The sequence below is a fragment of the Dermacentor albipictus genome, chromosome 1, assembly GCF_038994185.2.
Source record: "Dermacentor albipictus isolate Rhodes 1998 colony chromosome 1, USDA_Dalb.pri_finalv2, whole genome shotgun sequence".
NCBI classification, from domain to species: domain Eukaryota; kingdom Metazoa; phylum Arthropoda; class Arachnida; order Ixodida; family Ixodidae; genus Dermacentor; species Dermacentor albipictus.
Window position 1 is genome coordinate 385,251,750 of NC_091821.1, and position 15,088 is coordinate 385,266,837.

Genomic DNA, 15,088 nt, shown 5'->3' on the forward strand with positions numbered 1-15,088 from the left:
AACCCCCCCGAAATGCGGCCGCTGCTGCAGGGATTCGATTCCGCGCCGTCGGACGAGGCGTAACGGTAAAGCCACTACGCCACCACGGCGGGTCTCTATGGGAAGTTCAAGTTAGAAGGGCTCTGCGACCCTGTCGCTTGTCCTTTGTAGATATCATCCCAGACGAAAGGTTCCGTCAGCATGTTTTCTTGAGTTAGAGAATAGGATGGGATGGTAGACTCTTCGTCAAGAAAAAAAAAAGAAAAGAATAAACAAGATGGAAAGCAACTATGAGTTTCAGTGTGTGAGTAGTCGTTTAATGTAATGCTCACGGCATGACGAGCGATGAAAAGAAAAACGAGGAAAAAAAGATGGGCACACACAGAAACAGCTGCGTCGGCGAGAAGTTTCACAGGATCACTTTAAACAAGAGACGTTCGTCATGACGTCTCAGCGGCCTGGAGAACAACGATCAAATAAGTTTCCCCGCGAAATTGCGCGGTGGAAGAAAGAAGGCACGCTGAATTTGCAGTAATGCTTGACATGCTCGTCCAGGAAGTGACTATTTGGGACAGACATCATCTCCTGTAACTCAGTCATACGTGTACAGCAAAACTGTTGATCGACAGAGAGCAAGCTGGGAACGTGCACTGCTGCACGGAACAACGAGGCAAAGTGGATTTGCGGTGCAACAAGGAATATCTTTTTTCCGGAGAGCAACAGTAGCGAAATACACACGTAGTGGCCCCGTGGTAGATAAAAACGCGACAAAGAAGAAGGCCACGGCCGTGCAGTTTGATTGACAACGCAGTTTCAAAGGTTTGCATGAAACTCTAAAGCTGACTAGAAATCTTTAGCTTACGTAACGACCATGTTAGGAACACGCTGCCGACGTCCTCAATGAGCAAAGGGTGCCATGAAAGGTCGCTTTGTTCCCACAACCACATATCACCGCCGTTGGCAGATTTCCATTCCAACAATGAATTCACTTTCAAATGAGGGTGCCACGACATGAACTGTGATCTAAAGTCCTGCACTACCTTTACGTTAACTCTAAGGAGGGACTGGGGAAGAATGAAGTTTAATGCAAGTCCCAATCTAGAAATTGCGCATTTTCACCTTACTTTAGAACCCTAGAAGAAAATTATTTCAGCTGAGCTGGAGGCATATGCTGCTGGTGTTGTCCTCTGTTGTCTAAAGTGCGTACACGTGTGCTATGTTATTGATCAGGTACATGCTGTGCGTGAACGTGTGGATGTTGACAAATTTCGTTTAGTGTTGTCGAGTCGTAATAAACTAAAAGCAAAAAGAGACATGGATGCAATGAATGTTCACAATCTTTATTTACACGTTGAATAAATAGTCACCTTTCGCGTGATGTCGTAAAGAAGATGACAGGTATGTACAAATAAGTTACGTCTATGGTAAAGACCAAACTACACGTATGCTTGCCGGCGCGCCCACGCATGCGCAGATGGTGCGGGACAGATCGTACGCGTCCAATGCGGCGCAAGCTCGGATAATCGGTGCTTGGCCTACTCACGTTTCTACGCGCCTTTCCATGCAGCTACGGCGTGGTACGATCAACACTCAGTGAGGCAGATTTATGTCGTGCGAGAATGCGCTTTTTCTTTACGTTTCGCGCTTGTCTAACGAAAAACAAAACAAGTTCGTTTATGAATATTTCTGCGTTTCAAGGCACTCTCAATAATGAAGCACGAAATGATGTCTGTCAATACGTTGAGAGTGAGCAAAGTGGGCGCGCGTACTTGTAGATGCGTACCGTCATTCCTCGCGAGGCGCTGCAAACGCAAGCCGCGCCGGTGCAAGCTTTCCCGCGTCGGCAAGCGTGCGTGTAGTTTGGCCTTAAGAGTCTCGGCATAGACTCTACCTTCATATAAAAGAAAATCTGCATGATAAGTTATAGCTTGACAATGGGCCAAGAACTAAATAGATAAGTCTCGGCAAGGAATGTGGGATGTTCGGCGACCTAAAGCCACAAAAGTTACCACCGAGGTTTGCCTAACAGGATACTGCATCTGAACATTTCTTTGCGCTTTGGACTTGTAGCTGTTTGACGAAAGGGATTATTGTCATAAATCCTAAAGTATCGCAAATCTGCAAAACAAAATAAACACGGGTCTCTAAGAAAGAAACCTTCGCAGTTTAAAAAAATTCGTCTCAGATTGAACATGGAACAAAGGCATTGACGGGGCGACCATCTGTCATTGCGGCTATTCAGGAAGCTAGCAGATCACATGGCGAGGGCAAAATAAACTATAGAACTCGAACCGGAGGGATAGTCAATATGACAAACAAGCTTTGCTGAAATCCGCAAGGTGGAGGACGTTTCGTGGAAGGGAAAGACTAATGCGCCCGACAGTAGCACAAAAATACAATTCGTTCTGGCCTGGATTCAATCACCAGTCCTGACGAATTTTTTCTCAACTCCAAAGCTTTCTTTTTGATAAACAATATGGGTGTCTTTTGTAGCTTCGGGCTACAGTGCGGTAAAGGAATCATTTTTTTCTTTTCATGAAACTCTGTTCCCCTTGCGGATCGTCGCACAATTCATTTGCCACATCGTGTTTTACACATTGGCATGAATGTAAAATGTTTTCTAGATCATGAACGTGCTCTCCTATTGACGGTAAATGTACTTTTCGCTTGGTGGCTAGGTGGGTGTTGTTTAGACGATGAAAAAGAAAATTAAGTTGGTGAAGATGCCTAGCTGTGAATTAAGGTAATTGAGGCAATCATATAAGGTAACAGTTCACTTAAGAGTTGTCTCTATGTGTAACCACAAACTTGTGTCTTGCGAGGCTTACACTGACTATGTTCTCAACCTAATATTTGTAATTCATTTGATTCGCTACTGCTGGGTGAGTGTTGATGACTGGTAAGTTACACGCGATCTGAGGCTAACTGTATTGATGGGCAGTTTCCCAGTTAGAACGCCAGTGTCAGGAGCAGAATGGAGTGCCAGCACTTCTCCACAACTGTACACAACTGCAGAGAGGCACAAATGCGGGCACATTTCTAATTCTGCCAGGAGCTTCCATTTACGAGCATCCCTGCACAGACGCACGTTGAAGGCCCTCAGAGATTGCCAAATCCAGCCATCCGGCCTTCAAAAGCGGCAGCGGACGGCTTCACTGTCACTTTCATCTGGCGGCACTGATTTCACAGTTTGTATAGCCGACGTAATAGCTCAGAAAGCGACCCAGAAAACAAGAAGCCTAGAGGCCAAGGTATAACGTGCGACACAGTTAGGGTGGCCAGAACTGCGTTTGGCTAGTTTTAGCCAGCCTAGCACAGTGTAGCACTCTAGGTACGAGATCGCTGTTTTCTGTACACTGGCACAACAATGGCTATGGCGAGGCTTTGGCGGAGTTTCAGGTCGCTTTAACAGACCACAGCTGCCACTAGTTCTCATTCCCTCCATTACCTCCGCTGTAACAAACCTGTCTAGCAACAGACCGGCAAAAGAGGAATATCACACAACTTCAAGGAACATACATCCTAGTTCATGGTTAACTGCTCTAGGCCATTAAACATCATGGCTTACGCGAGGACGGAGCGTGTATTACATGGTTAGGAGCCATAGACTGCAGTGGTCGGCAGTAGATGCGTCGGTGCGCTTTCTACATGTGCGTTTTAAAGTCACAGGACGATGGCGGTATCCGCGGTGCAGGTGGAGGTGGAGGTACCGCTAAAGACGCACTCGTCCCCCGTCGGATGTACGAGACGGCGGCGAGCGAGCTCTCGTGCTTTTTCTTATCTGCCTTCTTCTCGCAGTCAAAGACTACTTGTGGCGCAGAGGCCCGTTTTTCGAGGCTCGTCGGCTTTTCTGGCTCAACCTGCAAGGGTCAAACAAGCGTTGAAATGAAAAACGTGTTAGCTCCGAATAGGGAATGTAGTCTACTGTTACCAAACCTTTTTTGAACATACTAGCGTAAGAACACATTCACTTTATTTCACGCGGAACAAGATAAATATCGAGATAATAAATAGCAATGATCGTCTTGCCCTGGAACACCCCGTCGCGGGTCTTACCAGGCTGTTGCGAAACAGTTTAGGCCTTCTTCTTACCCTTTCTTTTAGAGCGCAGCTCTTTGGCGTCCGTTCCTGGGTTTCGCGTCGTCGTCGGCGTTGTCGTCGGCCTCGTAACCAGCTCCGCCCCCCTTTCATCCCCCCAGCGCTAGCAGCGACCGACTGATACCGCTGGATGCCGCTGACGCCGCTAGAGAGTCAAGATAACGTGACTGCATAGAACACCGTCGCCGCCATGCAGAAAGAGGAGGAAAGGGTCCCCCCCCCCCCCCCCTGTTCTTGTGTGGCGGATAGGGTGCTCTTCAGTTGCCGACGCGCCGGTTATTTCACGTAGGCCCCGGCACGTCGACGAATACGTGACCACCTTCCCACGGCTAGACCTGGTTCTTAGCGCTGCGGAAGCGAGGGTATCATATTGTTTGTGTCGGCATCGGCGGCGTTGTCCCTGAAACCAACTCCGCAGCTGGGGTTGACTCACTATCGGCGTCAGCGGCATCAGTCAGTCGCTGCTTCCCTCCTCCCTTTATCGTGTTGTCCGCTTGCTGCGCGCGCTTCTGCCCCCATCGTTTGCCGCTGGGTGTACACGCCGCCCCCCTCCCCCCTCTTCCTGCGAGTCTCCGGTTGTCAAAGCGCCGGCTCCTTTCTTCGCTACTCCTCCAATGCAACCCCTGTGCGGTGGCAATCAGAGAGCCAGATCGGTGGCGGCGGATCTGTATATGTGCACCGCCCGAGCCGAAATTGCCGCTGCCGTTCGCCCTGCTGCGCTCAAATTTCGCATTAGGAAGTAACGTAATCGTCGGTAAGTTTTCTTACTGCTGCTGCAGTTGCTCGGCTAAGCAACTTAGGGAAGGGTAAGCGGCCTTTCAATTCCCCTCGTGCTATTTTTCTTTCCAGTTCCCAAAAATTTGATGTCCCCATAATAAATGACAACATTCTCGCATTACTTACGTAGTCCTTTCCGATGTTGAACCTTAGGCGACCTCGAAATTTCTCCGGCGCAAACCAGAAGACTACATCAGCTACTTGGCATATCAGCTTTGGGTTCATGGTGTCTGTGCTAGATGATGTCGCTGCATACGAAAAAAAAGGGTACAAAAAATGGGTGAACATGTTTTATAACCGGTTACATTAAAGGAATACAGACGAGTCATTTTCGGCTTTTTATTATTATGAGTTCTTCTCTTAAATGAAAGTCCTCTTCCTGAAATTCGTAGAAATAATGTCGACAAGACCTAGATCACTCTGAATAGCCTATTATAGCAGCTTTCTAGGAATCAGTTTCGGTTTCGTTTCCGAGAAGGTGTAAGTGTCATGACATCATGATACAGAAGGTTGTCGCGTGGGAGCAGGATTTCGTGACATTTTGGCAGTCACTCCGGCTTGTTCAGTGGTCTGTCACGCTGCTACCCCAGGCCATCCAATGAGCAGCAGCAGAGCAGACGACAGAGCGGTCCGTAATGAGTGCCAAAATCTCGCAATGAGCTACACCAGCGCGAAAACCTTCGGCGCGATTACGTCCTGTACATACGCCTGCTGAGAAACTAAACCAAACCTGCTCCGCAAAAAAGTTATCGTAATATTTTTTTAGACGCTCTTGGGCTTGTCATTATATATTCTGGGGCATCGAGGTCCAGGACCTTCATTTAAAGAAAGAAATGAAAAGTCGTTAATGCCATGTCTGCAATCCTTTAAAGGTACAGTTGGTTTTACCCATTAATCACATGTATATATGGAAGAAAGAAATGAATCCAGAAATACAATAACTTGTGCTGCTGCTTCTGGCTGCACAATACTAGAGCGCACAGAGGAATGCGGCAGTGTTTATAATTGCGGTCCCCTGCTATTCAATGAACCTCTTTGACGCCACCTTGATTCGCAAGATATGTGCCACACTGGGTATGTGCTGCTCGTCCTAATAATCATCATAACATATAAAACATATCATCACCGATTATACACCCATCACAAACTAAACCGCTGTTCTTAATAACGCCGCCAATTATCTCCATACGATAAATATGTCGCCAATTTTTTTTTTTTCGGTTAGATTTCTTAATGCGAAGAATTCTTTTTTGAGTGCAGCCACTTTTTTCAGGTTGTTGGCGTATCTCGCCGTTTTCGGGAAAGCCGATCCCTTTGATAGTTATGTCTAAGAATATGTGCCACAGGGAGGACTGGGTATGTGCATTGGGCATGTGCACTAGGCCAACTGGGCCACAGCTTTCAACCTTACATCTCTCCATTAGAAACATTCGGTGTTATTTTCTGTTAAGTATAAACACTACAGCATATAATATGTACATATCGTTCGCTGCACAGCAGTTACATTAAAGTCATACAACCATTCTCAACAAATCATGAATGCTTCGCATTACGTAGGCGTCAGCTACAATTTAGTCTGTCAAATTTATTGTTGCATTTGGCAGTTCTGATCATGTGTGCTGTATTGCTTGTTGTTCAAGGACACTTGCATGAATCCGGCCTCCCTACAAGCAATTTTCAATTATATTGGTATTTTCATATTACGTTTACTTCTGCTATTAGACGTTTTTACCGGCCTCAATACAGCTAACATAGTCATGAAGAAGCAGTTTCCTTGAAGCAAACGCATGCGGCTGGCGCGTTGACAGCTTATTGTTCGTGTTCTTCAGCGTCATTTCGCAGCTTCCATAGCCAGATGCAGAGCAAGGGCATGTGAGCACAGAAGATTGCAATCGTAACCGAACTGAGGAAAACCAAAAAGAAACTTATTCAATATTTTCCGAGAGTAAATTATGCGGTGGCTCCTTCCAGAAGTAAATGTCTCGTGTTCGGGCTGGTGATGACATTGCGCTTTAAGCCAGCCAATATATCGCGAAATCAAAAGACGTATACATAGAGCTGCGCTCAAATCTCGCATTAGGGAGTATCGTAACCGTCGGTGAACATTTTTATATAAGTGCGCATAGCCTTGTTCGTGACTGCAACCGTCACAACACAATTAAATCTATGAGGATATGTAGAAAAGAACATCGCATTTAGTGCAAGAACATATCTTGCCAACGTCACGCTACTTTTCATCATTATTCAAACAGAGCACGAAGTGTTGGTCAATGCTCGGTAAGAAAAATACACTTACAAGTGAAACAGCTGACTGGAACGGCCACCGCGATCAAGACGAACCAGGCTAGCATGCTGTACCAAAGGCTTGAGAGAGCGTAAATATCTGGTGACAGACCACTGCACAAAAAACATTAAAGGAAATAATTATCTCCCTTCCGAAAAATTTCATGACACATATGACACATATCCATCAATCTCGTGTGATCATATAAGAATACAAGTTTCATATGTGTTCTCATGTGATCATACCAAAATATTGCATATTTGGCATATGTATCATGCGGTATTTTGCTAGGAAAGGGTTTGAACGGTGCCTCTGGTATTTTTTATAGTATCTTTACTAAAGCTCACTTTTTTACCTCATTCGATCGTACTGGCTCATAATTGAATTGCACAGTCGGGTGACATTGTAAACATGTGTATTTCCGAATTTTCATAGCTCTTTTCAAAGGGAACGTTATGTGAGACATTGTTAAATGGTACTCGAAAATTTGTCAAACGTTGTGGGTCTTTTGCCAAGACACCTGTTCCATGCCAGAACAAGGCTCTGTATAAAATCCAACATATCTGAACAATCAGACTGGAGCAGGCGTACTTCTTCTCTCTTTTTGGAAATATACAGCGCTTTTGTTATATATTGCAAACTTAGTAATGGACTGCACCGGTGTTTGTTTACATTAAATTACTTTTCCATTTCGATGCTTCAGTCACTTCGGGGATACAGAGTAGGACCGTATCGAAAACCTTTTTGCTGTCAGTTGCCATGATGATTTTCAATGTCCACGACTGCTAAAGGTATAAGTGATCTGTTCTGAAAGTAAAAAAAAAAGGCTTCTAAGGTGCAAACGTCCTTTCCCCGAAACCAAATTGAACGTAGCAAATTGCATTTTGTGGACTCGTGTTTCCTCTAAATATGCCAGGCGTTGCATGACCTTTAGCAGGTTAAAGATGAGAGAGATGTGCTTTAAGCTCGCAAGTTGTTGAGAAGTCTTGTCAGGTTCCCGAGTGATAAATGTACACGAGAGCCTTGAATCATCCGGAAAATCAACCAGGAAAGAGAAAAGAAGAAGGCAGGGAGGTTAACCAGAATAACGTCCGGTTGGCTACCCTACACTGGGGGAATGGGAAAGGGGAAAGCAAAGATCACAGGGAGAGAGAGGAGGGAAGGAAAGAAGGAAATTGCGGCAAGTTCGCTGACGCGTGTGGTTTTACAGAAATTGCCTTAATAGTCACAGGTGGTCGCACAAACCCGTCGTCCTTAAGAAACACAAAAGTGCCTTCACCGCTTTATGGGCCGACGGGCGATGGGGGCGGTGTTCCAGCAGCACCTGCACAGAAAGCGGCCGATTGTCCAGCTTTAGGAAAGCTTTTGCAAGTTCTTGTCTCTCTAGGGCATATCTTGGACAGTGGCACAGCAGGTGGTCGATGTTTTCTTCGGTGCCACAGACCTCGCATGCTGCACTGTCAGTCACTCCAATCAATGTAGAGTATGCCTTTGTGAAGGCCACTCCTAACCAAAGGCGACAGAGAAGCGTAGCTTCACGTCGAGGAAGTCCGGGTGGAGGTCGGAGCTGCAGGGAGGGGTTTAGTCGATGTAGTCGTGTCAGTCGTAAGTTTTGCGAGTTCCACTCGGTCACTGTGAGGCTACGTGCCAGGTGTCGAAGCTGCCTTGCAGCGTCAGTCCTCGAAAGCGGAATCGGAACGCTGTGGTCTTCTCGATGAGCTGTGCGAGCAGCGTTATCGGCGGAATCATTGCCACTGATTCCACAGTGGCCAGGTACCCACTGAAAAACGACTTCGTGGCCTTTTTGTTGGACGTCATGGTGAAGTTTCACGACTTCGTATGTCAATTGGTCATGACATCCGTGTGGGAGAACTGACTGCGTGCACTGTAATGCCGGTTTTGAATCACAGAACACAGCCCATTTTCTGGGTCCTTCCGAATCAATGAATTCCAGTGCTCGACGCAGGGCCGTTAGTTCTGCCGCCGTTGAGGTCGTGACATGCGATGTGTTGAACCGCAGTGTCATTCCTCGCGTTGGTATTACCACGGCACCACCAGAACTGCACGACGTAGTCGATCCGTCGGTATAGATGTGCACGTGGTTGCTGTACTTTTCATGCAGAAGAAGTAAGCTCAGCTGTTTTAGAGCAGGGGCCGGTAGATCTGTCTTCTTCTGTAGTCCTGGAATCATTATCTCAACTTGTGTACGGCTCAAACACCACGGAGAAAACGCTGGCTTGGCCGCAGGTGCGTACCCTGAGGTAAACGACGCACGATGTGCACTGACAATACCGCTAAATGTCGAGCAGGGCGTTGCAGCAGTGAGGCTCGCCAAGTGGTGGGAAGGGGTCCTAGCATAATGCCTGAGATGCATACGCATCGTCTCAACGGCAATGTGCGTCGTGATCGGGTAATCCTGCGCTAGGGCAATGGTTTCAGCCGTTGATGCACTGCGTGGTAAGCCAAGACATATCTTAAGGGCTTGGGCTTGAATACTCTGAATCGTACGCAGGTTAGTCTTGCAGGTGTTGGATATTGCAGGCAGGCTGTATCGCAGGAATCCAACGAACAACGCCATGTACAACTGTAACATAGCGTGTATAGATGCTCCCCAACTTTTTCCTGCAAGGCACCTGAACAGGTGACAGATATCAGTCAGCCGCTTTTTCACGTAATTGACGTGCGGAGTCCAAGACAGGTCTCTGTCAATTACGACTCCCAAGAACCTGTGACTTCTGCTGTATGGTATAAGTTGTCCGTTAAGAGATACGCCGTAACCAGACATTGGCTTCCTCGTGAATGCCACCATTGCGCACTTTCCGTATGAAAGTTCAAGTCCTTGTTGACGAAGGTAGCAAGATGTTTTTGTGGCTGCCTTCTGAAGCCGAGCACGAAGCTGAAGTCGTGTCACACCTGATGCCCAAATGCAGATGTCGTCCGCATAGATGAAAAGTCGTACGGTGCTTGGCAGGTTGTAAACTAATCCACTGAGGGTGAGATTGAAAAGAGTTGGGCTAAGCACTCCTCCTTGAGGGACTCCTCGGCTACCGTAATGCTCGGACGTCGGGCCACTTTCTGTGTGCATGTAGAATGATCTCCTCTGTAAGTAGTTGCACACCCACATATACATCTTACCACCAAGTCCGACGGCTTCTAACGTGCTAAGGATGGCTTCATGGGTGACATTATCATAAGCTCCTTTAACGTCTAGAAACAGAGCAGCAGATAGACGCTTACAGGCCTTTTGGTGTTACACAAAGGTTATCAAGTCAACAAGGCTGTCTGTTGACGAACGGCCCCGTCTGAATCCGGCCATAGCTTGTGGATAGATTTCATAGTACTCTAAGTACCATTCCAGACGCGTTAAAACCATTCGTTCCATTGTTTTTCCGACACAGCTGGCAAGTGCGATCGGACGGTATGAGGAAATGTCCAAAGGCGACTTGCCAGCTTTGAGAACAGGAATGAGGCGAGTTGACTTCCACTCTTGCGGAACCGTACCCGTCTGCCAGCAGTCGTTGTACAGGAGCAAGAGTGCCTTCCGAGCTTGGTCTCCTAGGTTACACAGGGCACGGTATGTAATGCCGTCAGGTCCTGGCGCTGAAGAACGCCTGCACAAAGCCAGCGCAGCTTCTAGTTCTTCCATAGAAAAAGGGCAGTCCATGCGGGGATCGCGTGAGAACGGTGGGTGGTCGAGGGTTCCCGTACCCGTTCCATCGGAATTTGCCTCACCAGCAATCTTTCTGCAGAAAGATTCAGCGACGTCAATATCTCTACATTGTAGATAAAGTGCCAAAGATTTAAACGGGTGGCGCTGACCAGAGGTTGTGCGAAGGCCACGAACAGTCCTCCATATAAGCGACAAAGGTTTTCGCGGATCCAGGGACTCGCAAAAGGATGCCCATTGTCGCGAAGCCAGCTTGTTCATGTGACGCTGTATTTTCTTTTGTGTTCGTCTAGCCAATCTCAAATCATGATTTGACTTCGTGCGTCTATATCTTCGCTCCGCACGACGGCGAATGGCTCGAAGTTTTGCTAGTTCAATGTCGAAATCGGTGCGGGAAGAACTCCTCCAAAGCAGATGCGTGGTTGTTTGTATGCCATCCTTTATCGCGCCCTGTAGGTTATAAGAGGTGCCGTCACGACAACAGTCTTCCATTATTATTTTGTATTTAGGCCAATCGGTGCACTGGACGGTTCCGGAAGACTTGGAACTAGTCAAACCTTCGATCTTCAAATAGGTTGGGATGTGGTCGCTACCCCGTGTTTCTAAATCGGAAAACCAGTGCACTCTTCTCGAAAGCGACCGTGACACGAAGGTTAGGTCCAAGCAGCTACCATACGCTGATCCACGCAGATATGTAGGGCTACCATCATTTGACAAGCAAAATTCCCGTTCAGAGGCAAAGGACGCCAACGTTCTGCCTCTAGAGTTAACTTTGGAGCTTCCCCATAGGTAATGATGGGCGTTAAAGTCACCAGTGAGCACCCACGGCTCTGGAGTAGATGTCAAAATTCCCCGTAGGCGCTCACAATCTAGACGGCTTGCTGGAGATAAATAGGCTCCAAGAATTGTAAACGTGAGCTTTTTCTTCTTCACTGTTAAGCAAACGTATTGATTTGCTTCGTCGGGAGGTACTGGGTGATGTACATAAGTCAAGTCACGGCGTATAAACACAACCTTGCTGCACTCTCCGTGGGTAGAGGACATAAAGCACTCATACCCGGATAGTCTGATGGGAGCTGACAGGTGGGGCTCGCAAATCACGATAATGGGGAACTGGCAGTGGCGTAGCAACAGGGGGGGGCCGGGGGGCCGTGGGCCCCGGGTGCAAGGGGCCAGTGGGGGGGGAGGGGTGTCATATACGCCTGAAGACACCCTTTCCGCCGGCTACACCCGGGGGGGGGGGGGGTGACGGAAGACCTATGGGCCCCGGGTCCTAGACAACCTAGCTACGCCACTGGGAACTGGTGCGTAAAAACAAACTGTCTAAAGTCGGACATGCGTGACTTAAGCCCTCTGGCGTTCCACTGCAAGACAGATGCATGCTTGACTTCTTCTTGAAACGACGGCATCGCTCGGGCCATGGTTTTACCCTAGAGCCGCAAGCACCGGACTCAAGGTGTCCAGCACCTGCAGTGCGCTCAGTGACGACGGGGTTTTCATGCTGCTCAGTAGAATGCGCATGGCGTCCATAGAAAATCAACCAGAAACTTTAACATACACATAAGGCTGAAATTTAGGTGCACGTTAATGAATTTCAAGTGGTCAAAATAAATCTCGAGCCCTCCACTACGGGTCTCTCATAAACCCGGTGTTGTATTGCGAGGTTATATTAATGAATCAATCAAACTCGGCAGTTTCTCACATCGAGTTGATGTAAAATAGAAATTCCTACTGTTACTCTGGAAGATTCCGTGTTGATGTGTACTTGACGGCATCAGGCTCTCGCGCACTATTTACTTTCGAGCCGAAGATTCCTGCTTCGAGTTCCGCATTGACAAGCGGTTAGTTCATTGAATTAATCGGCATTTCTTCAGCAGAGGTGGCGTGATCTCTTTGTTTACCGTAATTTTCAACAGAATGCTTGACCGAATCGTTTTGCTAGTTCATCAGGTGTTCGAGTGCCAGTGCGATGTTATCTGCTGGTGTCCCCTTCTTTCCTTTTTTTTTTCATTGAAACTCTGGAATGCATGTCATAACTTGGAGACATCCGGGCTGTAATTGAAGCTAGCTCATCGATTCCACCATCGGAATTTGCAGTAAGTTTCCAGACTATTTCCTTGCCTATGCTTTTGCGTGGTGAGGGCGGGTCTTTAGTTACAGTGATTTACCCTCTTTTGTGGAAGCTTGGAGCGCCTATAGCATTGAGGTACATAGATTTCAGAGATTAGTTAAAGGAAACAGTAATATTGTCATCCAATTGTGAATAGCACCAAGCTACAAACGAACCCCCCCCCTCCCCTCTTCCATAAGCATTGCTCAGAAATCTTCACCTCTGAGTAAACATGCCTCCTTATCTGGGCATCTTACCATGGACCAAGGTCATTTCTGGGTGGCGGCTCTACCGTCTGAGCTAATAAGGAGCTTTGCATGTGGCAGCACGGAACAGAAATACCCAGCTAATTGAAGACCAAGAAAACAGAATAAACAAATCTAATGATGCGTGCAACTCTCGGCTACTGTCGAGTAGACGACAATTTATTCCCCTTCATAAAAACTCTTTCCTCCAGCGATGTCTTCAAAATCGATTTGCTATGTCTCCAGTCGTAATTTGGTCATGCAGTCTAACCATTTGCTTTACCTCTCACGTATATCGCATGTAGTGACCCTCTGTGCTTTGACGCCCCCTGTATACTCGTGCCACGACAAATTTGTGGTCTCTGATAGGGCCGTACTTGGCCACAACTTCCCTGGCTTCGTTGCAAGAGTGTAAAGTCTTGAACTGACTTGTAGGAACACCCCTATATGTTTCGGGGTAATGGGCTGGAATTGTAAGTAGATGGAAGCATGTTATGGGTGAAATACGCGAGTACAATGCACAGTTCGTGAAGGAGAAGACGACGACGCTGAGGGGCGGCACGAGCTCACCAACGAGATTCGTCGAAGATGAAGACGACGCGCGTCTGTGTCACGAGGTATAGAAAACTATTGAACAATGGGAAGTTCTACTGCAAGGCGAGACGAACAAAAAGGGAAATGCTGCAGTAACAACCGAAGATAATCGTTTAAACAAGCGAATAGCTAATGCCGACCGCAGAAGTCGAAGGTACACACTATCAATGCTTCTGATGTATGCTGCAGACGTCGATAACGGTGGTTGGTGATGGCGGTACAAGTTATTGTCGACACGTTTTGGTAGACGGCATGATAGCGTAATGATTATGATGGTGCGACGACCAGTTTGATGATGACGGCGTGGCAAACGTGGCAGTGTGACAAAGATGGCATGACGACAGCGAGGTCTCGACAGCTTGACGACGACGGTGGCATGACGAAAACGGAATGACGACAGTTTGACGACGATGCCATGACAACGACTGGGCGTCTGGCCTGTTCTGCGCTGGTTGCCTACATCAAGATGCATGCGGCAAGATGTCCTGACGGTATCTATGTCTACACCGACGCAAGCGCTTGCGCCCAGGGTTACGCAATAGCAATCGTGAATAACGACCTACAAGTTGTACAGACGGAGGTACCCACAGAGACAAATAATACCTTTAGGGAGATGACAGTTATCGCAATCGTGATATAACATGTCTTCTCGCAGCTCAGCCTCCCCAATAATCATAGTTACCGACGCCATGGCGGCGTGTAGGGAATTCGCGCAGAACGATGTCACTGGTCGTATCTCCACACTTATGCGACAGCACCTACAAGGTCCTTTAGAAATCGCCTAAATGCCTTGTCACGGCGGGATGTCGAAAATGAAAGAGCTAATTAGCCCGCTGGCAAGCCTTTGCACCAGGCACCTGGCTTCCCGCGACCAGCTCAGACGAGGAGATGAACTCCACTGCTTCTGACACCTTAAAAAGAGGCTAGGCGCAAGTTACTAAGCTCAGCAAGCGTTCACTTGTGATTAGAGTGCACTCATTCGTCAGGTCCCTTCTGAAACGCTCCGTTTCAGAATGAACAAAAGGAGGCGAAGGAGGCAAAAGTGCACCTCCTTCGCGCACTCTTGCCTGAGGGTACCCCAACATGCGGACACTGTGGCGAATACCCGAAAATATTCAACACCCTCTGGTCCTGCAGACCATTCCCACCTCCCCTACCTGCCCCTAAGAACATTTCCACTGAACCACAGGGCGTTTGGCTGACATAGCCACCGTTCCGAGGACCAATGGCACGTTGCGACGTTTATCAGTTGTGCACTCAAGAATATTGTAAGCGAAGCCCTGGAGTGAGGGCCCTTTCACCACACCTACCTAAACTGAACAAACTGAAAATAT

General features: G+C 47.6%; 1 protein-coding gene across 6 annotated transcripts in view; it reads right to left on the bottom strand.

Moving 5' to 3' along the window:
• Positions 1-1,298: 1,298 nt before the first annotated feature.
• The window catches only part of LOC135902413 (sodium-coupled monocarboxylate transporter 1-like), a 46,551-nt gene continuing 32,761 nt past the window's right edge, over positions 1,299-15,088 (bottom strand). For all 6 annotated transcript variants that reach the window (XM_070531971.1, XM_065432436.2, XM_065432437.2 and 3 more), the window contains 3 exons: positions 7,151-7,251; positions 4,981-5,102; positions 1,299-3,839 (listed from right to left, as the gene is read on the bottom strand). In XM_070531971.1, coding sequence (XP_070388072.1) covers positions 3,624-3,839; positions 4,981-5,102; positions 7,151-7,251 — 439 coding nt within the window. In that variant the 3' untranslated portion in view covers positions 1,299-3,623. The remainder of the gene's footprint in view (positions 3,840-4,980; positions 5,103-7,150; positions 7,252-15,088) is intronic.